This window comes from Diabrotica virgifera, chromosome 8, assembly GCF_917563875.1.
Source record: "Diabrotica virgifera virgifera chromosome 8, PGI_DIABVI_V3a".
Lineage (NCBI taxonomy): Eukaryota > Metazoa > Arthropoda > Insecta > Coleoptera > Chrysomelidae > Diabrotica > Diabrotica virgifera.
Window position 1 is genome coordinate 183,069,696 of NC_065450.1, and position 14,946 is coordinate 183,084,641.

The 14,946-nt window shown below is 33.3% G+C and overlaps 2 protein-coding genes across 4 annotated transcripts in view; one reads left to right on the plus strand and one right to left on the minus strand.

Annotated features, from left to right (window-relative positions):
- The window catches only part of LOC126889631 (probable Dol-P-Man:Man(7)GlcNAc(2)-PP-Dol alpha-1,6-mannosyltransferase), a 40,039-nt gene extending 37,889 nt beyond the window's left edge, over positions 1 to 2,150 (minus strand). Inside the window, exon 1 of one of the 3 annotated variants that reach the window (XM_050658111.1) lies at positions 1,879 to 2,150. In XM_050658111.1, the coding sequence (XP_050514068.1) occupies positions 1,879 to 2,004 (126 nt within the window). In that variant the 5' untranslated portion in view covers positions 2,005 to 2,150. Of the gene's footprint in view, positions 1 to 1,054; positions 1,077 to 1,878 lie in introns of those variants that run through there. The other 2 variants (XM_050658113.1, XM_050658112.1) reach the window with 2 other exon arrangements.
- Positions 2,151 to 4,830: 2,680 nt separating this feature from the next.
- The window catches only part of LOC126889633 (N-acetylneuraminate lyase-like), a 52,250-nt gene continuing 42,134 nt past the window's right edge, over positions 4,831 to 14,946 (plus strand). Inside the window, exons 1-2 of the mRNA XM_050658118.1 lie at positions 4,831 to 5,196; positions 6,419 to 6,622. Coding sequence (XP_050514075.1) covers positions 4,921 to 5,196; positions 6,419 to 6,622 — 480 coding nt within the window. The 5' untranslated portion in view covers positions 4,831 to 4,920. The remainder of the gene's footprint in view (positions 5,197 to 6,418; positions 6,623 to 14,946) is intronic.

Sequence of the window (14,946 nt, forward strand, 5' to 3'; positions counted from 1 at the left end):
CAGGGACAAAGTCCAAACAAATACTTGCACTAAAGGAGAGGCTACAGAGATATGGCTAGAACTTCTGGAAGCATTCGAGACTGAACACGCAAATGGCGAATTTTTGGTAAATGATACGAATAAAGTCAAGGAGCTTATGAAAATGGCTTTGATCCTGGCTCATTTCTTGACAAGTTTGCTTGCTCATCGCTTTAGTGGAAGTAAATTTAGTCAAGAGCAAATAAAAACTGGTACGGAATATGTAGAAACTTCACTTCACATCCAGAAGCATTGCCAATTATTGTTAATTACCAGGCAAGGTGTGTACCCTTTAATCCATATATATTTTCTAAACATCTAATGTACAACCATTGGCATGGTGGCGTTCTATGGTCATACAACATAAAAAATCTCTTCTCGTCATACGCTTTAGTCAATTCCAAACTATATAACCGGCTAGGCAATGTCAAAGCTGCTAAGTTGGTTTCAATTTTTAAAGAGCTTAATTCTATAAGTGATCACGTGGCTGATAAAATTGATGACTTCGATTACAAGATTACTATGAGACTAAAACAATTTGAGAAAATTATTAACTCTTGTATGCAAAATGTTTTGAGTTTTCCAATTTTTGTTGGGTTCCCATTATTAATAAATAAAAATATATTTGTTACAAAGTCTGTATTTCTGTATAATAATATGTATAAGACTTTTTTCATATTTATGTATTATTCACAAAAAAAATGAAAAAAAAACGCTTGTTTAATTTAAGTGTTTTAAACATGTTTAAAACAGTTGTTTAAAACAAAATGTTTAAAACAAAACAACCCTGCTAAATGAACCATTTAAGTATATGGTACTCAGCCATGTGGTGTTTTTTCAAGATGGGCACCAAACGATGGGATTCAAGATTTAAAGTATTTATTGTTAAAAGAGGGTAAACACTATTTTCTACTTTCCGAATTATACAGTAGACTCCCTCTATAACAAGAACTGAAATGGTGGACTATTACCTCATTTTAAATGGATCTCGTTATATCAGACAACAATAATATTGAAAGGTTTTGATGCCTCTTACCTATTTTATTAGGTGTCGATGGTCAACATGAATAATGAGACTTCGCCATAGTAAATTGTAAATTTCCTACAATATTCAATATCGGTCGATCAAGGAAGAATTTTATTACAGGCGGTGGAGTTTATTACAGCACTGGCCTCAATAATAACACAGATGTTGGGCATTTCTATATACAGGCAGTTGGGGTATTTATTTATAGCTATTACTGCGCTAAAAACAGGTAAAGAAACATATTGTTAGGTTTCTTTTTTCCTCATTATAACCAAATAAGTATGCCTCGTTATAGAGGTGTTATAGTTCAATAGGAATTTCATGGGACATCTACTAACCTCGTTTTAAGCAAAACCGTGTGATATCCGTGATCGTTATAGAGAGAGTTCACTTTAGTAAAAAACCCTTCACTCTCTGTGTCATTTGGTGTGAAATGCAGTTTCGCTGTATAAACTATATCCATGCAATGCATCAGTGTTTGCTTCCTTTTCAACACCAAATTACGCGGATATAGAAAGAAAGAAAGGTTTTTTACAATAACTAGTGAATGTACAGTGTTTGTCATCCCATCAGACACCGTTTCCTATTCTTTTATAATTTGAAATACTTACAATATATTGGCACTACACATGTACCATAATAAATAAGCAGCAAGCTGTGAAGCATAAATATAGTGGCACTATTTTTATAGAGCCTTTAAAATATTTTCATGCTGTGCACAAATGTTTATACATTTTGGGCATGCCATTCATTATTCCGGTTAGAAGCTACTTTATTATCAAGGGTAATAAGTTAAAATACTAAAAATAAACGATCATTTATAAATGGATTACCTGTGTAAGGTTAAATCCATGATATAGAATATCATGAATGGCCTGTAAGTTAAAGCTTTCCTCTACTTTCGTAAATGGACAATAGACTAGATATGCCGAAGCAATTATCAGCATAATTTGAGACATATTTACTTAAGTACTACCTTTTTATCTGCATAGTTTAATAAAAGATTAATATTAAAGAACAAAAATAGATTTAACCTAAACTACATTTTTTAAGAATTTTGACATTGACACATATTCTTCCTGCTGGCACTGCTGTGCTGAGTGGCTGAGTGTGCTGTTTTGCTGTGCTGTGCGCTGTGTGGATATTTAAATTTTTAAATATCATTCCTGTCGTTTCTGTCTAGCGACAGGACTACTACTTTGTGCCGTGTAATTTAGGTTGCCTATATATATGTACTTGAATCGGCGAAATGAGCATAAATTAACCACTTACCACTTTTAAAATTCACTTGTTTGAATGGCATGAATGAATCAAAAAATATGTAGGTAGGTAGTAGGTATTATGTAGTACCTTTTTTTGTAGACGTATTTAAAAATGAAACTGAAAAGTTATTACTATAAAGAGTGGTCTGTAGGTAGGCTATTCTCGACTTAAATAAAACAATGATTAGATATTATAAAAAATGTGTGTGTACTGTGTACGCACGTAAGAAGTTATACTTTTATTATATGATTTCAACGAAATAAATATACTTTCATCAGGTTATTTGTATTTTATTTAAAGATTAAACTAATTTTTACTTACTACTTGCCAAAAATCTTTATTAAAGCAATACTAAAAATAAAAAAATTTAAAACACACGGATTCGAACCGGGGACCTCTCAATCTCCAGTCAAACGCTCTACCACTGAGCTATTACTCCTTTTGTTTTTACAGATTACAACTTCTGTCAGACATAGTGACAAATAGATCAAGTGAAGTATAAAAATACTTTAAATATTACTTTTACTGTCTTATTCCCGAGGAAGACAAATACAAAGATTCAAAAATTATAATAAATATATTTACTAAAAACACTAATATATTCTTTCCACACCTTTTTTGGACTGATACATACCTACATAACTTAAAATATTTAACAACAAACTCCATACTGCCAGTGTGCGCATGCGCGCAGAATAATAAAAATTCACTCCCAATCGCGCCTAAAGAAGCATAACTTCAAAAAATTACAAATTTTAGTAAATTTGGCGAAAGTGTCATAAATACAAATATTTATACCAATGTTGAAAAGTATTTTTAAATAGCAAACATTTAAATATGTACTAAAAATGTACCCAAGTCATTAGGTATATTTTTTCTTAATCATTCACCCTTTTTTTAGGTACAGTAAAGCCTCGATAGAACGGACCTCTATTTAACGGACTTCGGATATAACGGACAAAAAATCCGATTGACTGAAAAAAAATTTGAATGCAAAAAAATATGAAAAATCGAATTCTGGAAGAAAAATTAGCAAGGAAAGGATCGCGGCACTAGTTTGTACTCAAGCCGATGGATCGCGTGGATTGACTGTTATAATTATTGGCAAATCTCGTAAATCTATGTAGAGTTGTCAAAGATATAATGCATCATCTGTCCGTTTCATATTATCGCTCTAATAAGGCATGGTTCACCACAGATATTTTCAAAAATTGGTTTTTTTTTAAGAATTTGTACCTGCAGTGAGAAAATTTCAAGAGAAGATACTGGAAATACCGCCGAAAGAGGTGAATTGTTTATTGATTTTAGACAACACTCCTGCTTATCCCCCTGAAAATATTCGTCATTCAGAAGATGGTAACTTTAATTGGATCGTTTTTTCCAAAAAATACATAGCTTATTCAACGCATGGATCAGTGAATAATTTTAGCAACCAAACGAGTATATTGTAAAAAGTTTTGAGATGAAGTCAAGAAGTAAAAAAGTACCAAACAAAACTTAATTCCTGTCTTAACTAGAGATTTGTACACTGTATCTAAAGAACTACGGCATATATTTTCAAAAAAAAATTATGATTAATTTTAAACCTATTTTTTTATAACGGACTTTCGGCTTTAACGGACATACCCTCCCCCCAATTACTCCGTTATATCAAGGTTTTACTGTATTTAAATACTTTAGTCTTTAGAGCATTTAAATACCAAGTATGTACTTATTTATAATTATTGAGTAGGTATTGAAATACTTGGCATTTAAAATTTTGAAATACTGCCCATCATCTCTGATACCAAGTTAAAAATGTGAAATGTGTAAAAAGGGTGAATAATTAAGAAAAAAATTATCCGAAAACTTTCCCAAATTTTCATTTTTAAATAGGGATTTTCATTCACAGTCATTTGTTTCGAGCTTCTGTCATATGTCGTATAATCCGTATAATCAAATATTATACACAGATTATACAACATATATGACAGGAGCTCGAAACAAATTAATATCGATGAAAAGCCCTATACAAAAAAGGTACTATATATTTGATTCATTCATGCCTTACAATGTGAATTTTTATTTTTAAGTGGTTAATACAGCAGAACTTTATTATTATTTATATTTTATATGGCCATTTCGCCGATTCAAGTTCATATAGGCAACCCAAATTACACGGCACAAAGCAGTGAGTCGGCCGCTAGACAAAAGTATTCAGTTACTGATATGAAGTTAGCAAAGTTTAATACATGTTTCAAATTTCTTGTTCTGTGTTTCAAGGCGGTTCAAATATTTAAAATTTCTGTTAAGTAGAAAAGTTCTGAAAGTAGAAATAGGCGAGTAGACTAATTGTGTAAGAGTGTTTTACACTATGGTGTTTTAAATACTTTTCTTAACTTCTTACCAGTGATTTTCATATCACTGGTAAATACAGAAGCGTTTGTGTCCTCTCTCTTTGCTCTCTTCCATACAACAGCTAACTGCTTTTTAGGTAATAATACTTATTAAGATTGACACGAAAAGAAGAAGTTTTGTTTTGTCAAATCTGTCTTCGTTTCCCTCGAATTGTATTTTTAGGTTAGCTTCGATATTGAAAACAAATTTTTAATTACGAAAGATAACAGAATAAAATGGAAAATAATACAAGCCCAGATTCTCCAGAGATAAGGGAAATTAATGTAGTTCAAACGCTGCAACCGAAAGATGAGCCCGCTGCAAAGACGGCCAAAGATCTCTTTTCTGATTTCAAAGCTTCTGATGAATCTGATTTTGGACCAAATGATTTTGATGCACACAGCGACAGCGATTCAGACGAACCTCTGTCCAAGAAAATCAAAAAGGGCAAAAAAGGCGAAGGGAAAAGGAAATCTAAGGATGCAGGAAATTATGACTCTTCTAAGAAAAAGGTATAGTTTTACTAGGCTTTTCCTAGCCCAATTTACCCAATTTAGAAATAACAAAGTACTCAACTCTAAGAATTTAGAAATTTAACACTCAGTGATGATAGGAACAAAGTCAACTATGTGAAGTAAATTACTATTCTTCTATATGTGATGGAGAAGAGGAAATGATTAAGAGTACAATAAAAAATCGTACTGGTTAATGGATACAAATATCCCAAAAATTAATATTTGTATACAATTAACCAAACTTCATAGATTAGGGTGACCAAACGTCCCGTAAAAACGGGATTGTCCCGTTTTATTAACGATTTGTCCCAGGGTCCCAAAAAAGTCTCTCAGGACGCCTTTGCTCAAAGACATATTTGCGTTGGGTTGCTTTTATGTATTTGACTATAAATATTTTCTCTCTTTAATTTTTTTTTGTAATTTCAGCATTTATTTTCATTATTATTCTTCCCTCTTCTGTTACATTGTGGCCCAGTATTGTTCTCATTATTTATCTTTCAAATTTCAGGGCTATCTTCCTCTTTCTTGTTAATCCTCACTGTCTCCATCCCATATGTAACAACAGGTCTTATTAAGATCTTATATAGGTTCACATTATACTTAACTGCCGTGCTAAGCCCAAAGGCAGTAACTGATTTTTTATCGAAAATGAGATTTTTGTATTTCTAGGTAGGTTTCATTATATTATAATGCTTCTACAACTCCAAAGACTTTGTAAATATATTCTAGATACCCATTATAATACTTCTGCAACTCCAAGAACTTTGTAAATATATTCTAAATACCCTGTTCTACCCTAGAAATACAACAATCTCATTTTCGATAAAAAATCAGTTACTGCCTTTAGGCTTAGCACGGCAGTTAAGAGTCCTGCTTCTCAGCAGATTTCTATTCATTCCATATGTTTTTCTGCCTTTCAGAATTATTTCCTCTGTTGTGCTTAACACGAAGGCTATTCCAATAAGAGGGTTCGACTGTACTGTAAAATTGCAGTATTGTACGGATTTGATATATCTCAAAGTGCTTGTCAAAAATTTCACATAAATTGGAAAATAAAATAAAATGCTATTAAATGTTACATTATGTATTTAAATTACATAATAAATATTGTTTTATACACAACATTAATATTACTTTGGTTAATTAAACACTATCACATTATTAAAATTAAAATAATATGTTCAACCTGTTTAATAACATATTTTTCCCTATCTTTTAGAAAAATTACATTCAAAAATATAAGAAAGAATGGGAGGCTATACCAGCTGTAAAACCATGGATATCAGAAAGTGTTCACGGCCCACATTATTTTTACTGTAGGTTTTGCAAAAAAGATTATAAATGTGGAAAGACAGAAGTATTTAAACATATGAGTGCCATGAAACATAAAAAGCACCTAACCAACCCCAACCAATCAGGACAGGTAAGAATTTTCTATACAAGAGCACTTAAGCAAATGTTGAGATTGTTTCAACTTACTGTAATACATTCTTTACGTGTATACATGTAATACATTCTTTTTATGGTTTAGCACATCTTCATATCTCCAAATTGGTTTCAGTATAATTTTAAAATCATACACAAACAAGCCTATATTATTACTGGCTACTTCTTTGAGGGTGTAAATACTTAACTGGATGTTGCCAACTACATTTCTGATTATTTACCATTTCTTGTTGCACCCACTAGTTCACTTATTTTGTAGAGTGCTATACCCAATCCATTGTTGTAGTTTTCTTTTCCTTTCACTTCTCTTTTACCATCTATTTTATCTACTCCTAGTCGTCTTTTTCTAGTGCCGACTTCACTAATGAAGGTTGGCTATAACCATTGCAAATTCGTGTCTATCTTCTGCGTTTCTAAAAAGTTTCTGTATGTTTAACCCGATCTAGTTGTGAATGTTTTTCCAGAATATTTGTCGTCTACCAGGACCCCTTTTTCCTTTGATTTTACACTTCATAATCAGCTAATGCAACTTGAGTGTCATTATGGATGGAAAATTTTCTTTTGTAGAACACATTAATACTATTTCTGTAAAGGCCTCTAAGCTTCTAGGTTTTGTTATGAGAAATTGTAAGTGTTTTTCTGTGGTAGCAACGAGATTAGTTTATTGCTCAATTGTTAGATCCTTGTTGGAGTACTGTTCTGTAGTTTGGTCCCCTTACTATCAAAACCATATCGATACGGTCGAGAGGATCCAACATTAATTAACTATAGTTAACCATGATTACTCAACTGTAGAGTCCCATCTCTCTCGAATTCCTCTCAGATTACGTCGTGACATCTCTGGTGCGGTCTTTCTGCATAAGTTGATTAACGCACAAATTGATTGTCCCAGTCTCTTGCGCCAAATTGATTTTAATGTTCCCTATCAAGCCCTTCGCTATCATAAAACATTCAATGTCTCTTACCACAGAACATCCTCTGGTTTTCATAGCCCAGTCGATAGGTATATGGGATTATTGAATATTAGTAATGTTGATGTTTTCAAGATTTCATTGGATCAACTGAAGAGATCTCTGGCTTTATGATGTTCATTGTTGTAAAAAGTCTATTTCATTATTGTTAATACGTCTTGTTAAATTTAGTGTTATATGTTAGGTATATTTGTTACATCTTATATTTTAGGTAGGGTCAATCGGGGCTAATATGAAACAAAAATGTAAACTTTGCAATATAACTTATGATCTATTTGCCCCAAGACACAAACAAAAGTTCATTAGTATGTATCTTTGTGTCCTTTACAAGTTGGTGGTTTCAAAAATGTTTTTTGTCATAAAATAAAAGCACAAAAAAAATAAAACTGCGTTTCACTTTAGCCCCATGAAAAGGGGCTATTATGAAACAGCAATGGGGCTATTGTGAAACATATACTTAATTGCCTTATTACAACCATTAAATTAATCAAAAAACATATCAGCATTTAGCTGTGTGTGTAAACTTTCAGTACCTACTAACCTACTACCTTATAACTTAATTTTTATACCTACATTTTTTTGCATTTTATCACTTTGCAACTATATTGGCCAATTAACTGATACATTAAGGGCCGGTTGTTCGAAGACTAATCAACAATGATCATTATCAAATAATTAATTATTGTCACCAACTGTTAATGTCAACTTTAAAAACATAATTGATTACAATTCTGAGACTAGAACCAATTAATATAACAATAATTATTAACATAATTGATAATAAATCTCATAATTGTAATTAATTATGTTTTCAGCAACCTAAATAAAGTTGACATTGACAGTTTTGGTGACAGTAATTAAATATTTGATAATCAACAATGATCACTATCAAATATTTAATTACTGTCACAACAGTCAATGTCAACTTTGGTTGGGTTGCTGAAAACATAATTGATTATAATTATGAGATTAGTTAATCAATTAACATAACAATTATTAACATAATTTATTAACTAATTTAATAATTGTAATCAATAATTATGTTTTCAGCAACTAAATCAGTTGACATTGACAGTTGTGACAGTAATTAAATATTTGATAATGATCATTTTTGATTAGCGTTCGAACAACCGGCCCTAAAACAACAACAATAAGATAGTTAAATATGGATTTAGGTAGCATTAATCTCCATGGAAATTAGTAATAACAATAACAGTTTACATTTGGAAGGTTTTTATAATTCAAAATAAGCAACATAAGCTACAATACAGAACTGGAAAAATGAATAGCTGAAATATGAACAAATTTGTGTATAGGCCTAAGCCTTTGCTAACTTCAGTCATTGTTCATACACATTGACACTTCCAGGGAATACATATGTAATTTTTCTGGACTTAAAAGTGGTTACTGGATAAGGTAGAACCGCAACTATTTCCATGAAATCTATATTGAAGATGTCACCTTCCTTATATACAAATTCCGTCACACAGCTGACTGAAAACTTCCAGCTGAAAAAATGCCTACCTTTGACACAGAGTAAAAAAGGAAGAAGCTGCATGAATAAAACAAAAAGAAAAACAAAAAGACATAACTATTTTGTTTTTAAATGTGGTAGGCGGATACAAATTTTATAATGTAGAATATTTTTGCTTAGAGTGTGTTTTGAAATAATACTGGAGAGTGTTTCACATTAGCCCCAAACACTGTTTCATATTAGCCCCTCGACTTTGGTGGATAATATTTTAGGTTTGGTCAGAGTTAGGACAAACATTTATAGCTAAAAATGCTCATTCACTCTAATAGAATGCATTGTAATTAAATTATTGTGTTTTTAAATGTATTTTTTAATGCCTGAGAAAAAGTTTTGGCATTCCGATTAAAAGTTTTTTTCCTTAAAATTGCAAGTCTATGATTTTTATATTTTTCTATACACAGTTAGGTGGATTTTGACTATGTTTGATATGGGGTTTAATTAATTAATGTACTAGCTACAAAATGACATATACTCCACATCTTCATCTACTAAAACTTTAAAGTTATTTACATGTTTCAGATTAGCCCCAATGTTTTGTGTGTTTCACATTAGCCCCGATTGACCCTATATTGTGATTGTTTGTATTATTGCATTGTATCTTATGTGTACTACTTTTTTGTATTGATGCTAGTTATTATTATTATTTACTCTATAATTACACTTTTAATGGGGTTTTCCCGTATGATTAATAAATAAATAAAAAAGCTGTAATAACTCATACTTGTCATTTCTAAGTATGTAATTGATGGATTCGACCGTTACTTGATGGAAGTTCATTTTATCTAACAATAAAACACTTAAAACATTTGTTTTTTATACTTCCAAAAAATTTATTACAACTATGTGACTACAGCTGTTTCGGCAGAGTGCCTTTTTAAGTCTTTAACTGAAGAGGTTGAGGAGTGGGGAGCTGTTTTTCTTGAGTTGGTCATTCAGAATTATATCTGTATTTTTCAATTTATTAATTTCCATAGATTCTAAAAAAGATAGCTTAAGGCCTTTATTTTGAATATGCAGAATTTGAAACTCTTCATTGAAAGAATGATTATGATCTAGAAGGTGAAGTGCGTATGTAGAAGTGTCTATTTTTCTATTGTTGAAAGCCCTTTTGTGTTCTGCTATCCGTTTGTCAAAGGTTCTGCCAGTTTGACCGATGTAAGTTTTCGGACAGTCACCACTAGTTTGTACACACCACTCTGTAGTTGCTTTCTCTTTCGGCTTTTATTGTTCTTAATATATTTGCTTAAGTTGTTGTTAGTTCTGAAAGCTGGTGTTATTCCTTTCTTTTTTATGTACCTGGCTATTTTTGTTGTTATCTTGCCAGTATATGTGAGAGAGCAGAAGGTACTGGGTTCTTTCTGTGGTGGTGGATACAATAATTTCAGGGCTTTCTTATGGAGGTTTTGGTTTAAAATTTTGTTAACTGTTTGTTCATTATAGCCATTGTTTACTGCTATTTGTTTAATGATGTTTAGTTCTATCTCGAAGTTGTTTTTTGTCATGGGAATTTCTGTCAGTCTATGTATCATGCTATGGTAGGCTGCTAATTTGTGTTGTGTAGGGTGGGATGATGAATTGTCTATAGTTGTGTCAGTATGGGTAGGTTTATGATATACGGAGAACTCATGTTTGTTGTGTAGTCTGGTAATCGTTACATCTAGAAAGTTTATGGAATTATTCTGTTCTGTTTCTATTGTAAACTCAATATTACTATGAAGTGAATTAATGTATGATAGAAATTGGTCAAGTTGTCTGTTAGTTCCTGTAAAGCATACTAGTATATCATCCACATATCTTCACCAATATAAGAACTGTTTAAATACAGGATGTTTAGAAATTGTTTTTTCAAGTTGGTTCATAAATATGTCTGATAGCAATGGGCTTAGAGGATTACCCATAATAAGTGCTGCACTGTTGTTTGTGTATATTTGATTATTGAATTGAAAATAGTCTTGATTTATGCAAATTTCAAGAAGGTGTAAAATTTCAGATGCAATGAAACAACATTTTCAATTGCCCAACAACTCCAGACTGATTTCATTTGACGTAAAAAATCTTTTAGACCATAATAGTACAAATCCGATCATTGCATCTGAAAGTTTACACCTTCCTGAAATTTGCATAAATCAAGACTATTTTGAATTCAATAATCAAATATACACAAACAACAGTGCAGGACTTATTATGGGTAATCCTCTAAAGCTCATTGCTATCAGATATATTTATGAACCAACTTGAAACAACAATCTCTAAACATCCCGTATTTAAACAGTTCTTATATTGGTGGAGATATGTGGCTTTACAGGTGTATGCTTTACAGGAACTAACAGACAACTTTACCAATTTCTATCATACATTAATTCACTTCATAGTAATATTGAGTTTACAATAGAAACAGAACAGAATAATTCCATAAACTTTCTAGATGTTATGATTACCAGACTACACAACAAACATGAGTTCTCCGTATATCATAAACCTACCCATACTGACACAACTATACACAATTCATCATCCCACCCTACACAACACAAATTAGCAGCCTACCATAGCATGATACATAGACTGACAGAAATTCCCATGACAAAAAACAACTTCGAGATAGAACTAAACATCATTAAACAAATAGCAGTAAACAATGGCTATAACGAACAAACAGTTAACAAAATTTTAAACCAAAAACTCCATAGGAAAGCCCTGAAATTAGTGTATCCACCACCACAGAAAGAACCCAGTACCTTCTGCTCTCTCACATATACTGGCAAGATAACAACAAAAATAGCCAGGTACATAAAAAAGAAAGGAATAACACCAGCTTTCAGAACTAACAACAACTTAGCAAATATATTAAGAACAATAAAAGCCGAAAGAAAGCAAATACAGAGTGGTGTGTACAAACTAACTTGTGGTGACTGTCCGAAAACTTACATCGGTCAAACTGGCAGAACCTTTGACCAGCGGATAGTAGAACACAAAAGGACTTTCAACAATAGAAAAACAGACACTTCCACATACGCACTTCACATTCTAGATCATAATCATTCTTTCAATGAAGAGTTTCAAATTCTGCATATTCAAAATAAAGGCCTTAAGTTATCTTTTTTAGAATCTATGGAAATTAATAAATTGAAAAATACAGATATAATTCTGAATGACCAACTCGAGACAAACAGCTCCCCACTCCTCAACCTCTTCAGTTAAAGACTTAAAAAGGCAAACACATTGTAAACTATATCACTTGAGAAAGGCACTCTGCTGAAACAGCTGTAGTCACATAGTTGTAATAAATTTTGTGGAAGTATAGAAAACAAACGTTTTCAGTGTTTTATTGTTAGATTCTAAGTATGTGCCCAAATATGATGTTTTTCTCTTTTTAATTGTGGTCAAAATTTCTCTGTCTCATCCTATTCTGTGCAACACCATTTCGTTTTTAATATGATCAGTCCACGGTATTTTCAAAATTCTCCTGAAAAGCCACATCTCAGAAGCTTCCAGCTTTCTCATTAAGTCAACATTAACAGTCCAAGCTTCGACACCATAAAGAAGAATAGAGTGGATGTACAACATTTTACCATCCGATATCAGATTTGCAGATTGAGTTTTTGGTTACTCAGAAATTTTCTTATCTTCAAAAAGGCTGCTCTTGATTGCTCTATTCTTGATAGAATTTCTGATTTCGGATTTAGATCTTCCGTAATCCAGACTCCTAAGTATTTCATTTGGTCTACTTATTCGATATCTTAATTTTTTATCTGGATCCTTGTTATTTATTTATTTAGCGTATGGCTTAAGTATATCACAGAATATATTTAGATTTATGCATTATACAATGCATCACAAACAGATGTCCAATTTTTTTATATATTCGATTGACCCTTCGGTTGCCATTACAAAGTCTATAGGGTCGCCTGTGTATGCTCTGCGTGGGCAGTCCTGAACAATGTGACTGATCGTCTGTCTTGCAGCGCCGCAGTCACAAGAAGGCGAGGGGAGTTTACCACATCTGTGGAGGGAGTCGGCGCATCTTCCACAGTTTGTTCGAATTCGATTAAGGGCTGCCCAAATCTTACGGGGACGTTCAAATTCGCCAGGTTTCCCTATGATGTCCGGTAGACTATGGTAATGCGGATCTGTCCTACTTTCCCAATCTTCTCTCCATCGGGTATTTAAGTCAAAGTTGGATTGCTGCAGCGCTTGAGCAGATTGTAGAGGGGGTAACCTGGATCGGAGACGGTTTCCAAGAATATCGGGGATGTCGTTGTGGACTAGAAGCTGGCGACTGTCCATTATTTTGTTATAATCTTTAACCAATGCATGTTCGCGGCGTAGGTTGGGTGGTGCTATATTACTAAGGGTAGGTAGCCACATTGTAGGGGTGGGCTTAATTGTGCCTGTTATCATACGCATAGTACGGTTTAGTTGGGTGTCGACCAGGTGGGTATGCCTGCTATTTAGCCACACTGGAGCACAGTATTCTGCCACCGGATATATCAGGCCAAGAGCAGAGGATCTTAATGTTGATGCTGTGGACCCCCATGTAGTGCCGCAGAGTTTCTGTATTATATTGTTGCGTGTTTTCAATTTTGCTGCTGTTTTCGTCAGGTGTTCTCTGAATGTGAGCGTTCTGTCTAGAGTAACCCCAAGGTATTTCGGGTATTTATTGTGTTTTAACAGCTTGTTATTAAAATACACTCGCAATTCTCTGTTTGCCAACTTGTTGTTTAGATGAAAAGCTGATACTTCAGTTTTTGTAGTACTTGGCTGTAGTCTCCATTTCTTAAGGTATTCGCTGAGGATGGATAAGTCATTCGTGAGAGTGATTTCTGTAGTTTCTAAAGATTGGTGGCTTGTTGCAAGGGTCCAGTCGTCAGCATATCCAAACTTCCGAGATTCGGTTTCAGGCATGTCAGCAATATAGAGGCTGAAAAGTAAAGGGGCAAGGACAGAACCCTGTGGAAGACCATTGTTAAGTTTCATCTGTCTACTCGTCTCCTTTCCTATTATAACCTGGAAGGCTCTGTTGGTCAGCATGTTGTCAATGAGGTTAATTATCTTTCTGCAGGGGATAATGCGGGCCAGTTTATATATTAATCCCTGTCTCCAAACAGTATCATATGCTGCTGTTAGATCTATAAATACTGTTGCTGTCTTTTGTTTCTTTTGAAAACTAGCTTCTATAAAAGTTGTTAATGACAGCACTTGGTCCGTACAGCTTCGATGAGGGCGGAAGCCAGCTTGTTCAATGGGGACATTTTCTAGTATCCTGTGACTAATTCTGTTGAGGAGAAGCTTTTCTAATAGTTTATATACCATGCTGAGTAGAGCTATGGGGCGGTAGTTTTCTGGCTTATCGTTTGATTTGCCCGGTTTCGGAATTGCAATTATCTTTGTTCGCTTAAGTGAGAAAGGAATGTTACCTGACTGAAGTATATCATTAAAGAACATTGCAAGCCACTGTTTCGTGTATGCACCACTGTGTATCAAGAACTCTGGATGGATACCATCAAAGCCAGGTGCTTTACCTGATTTCATTTCTTTCAGCGCATGTGTGATTTCAGAAATAAGTATTCTTGCTGAATATTCGGAGTTCGTTCTGTTCATTTGTTTTAATGCCCTTAAGTCCCTTTTCACGTTGGTAGTATGTGTTCGATCTCGTGGAGCTCTGGATAGAGATACTATATGGGAGGCAACCTTGTTAGGAGACATTTTAGACTCTCTGGATTCCAGCTGGTTAGCTCCTCCAATTTTCCGCAACAAGGACCATGCCTGCCGGCTTGATTTTTTGAAGTCAAGGTT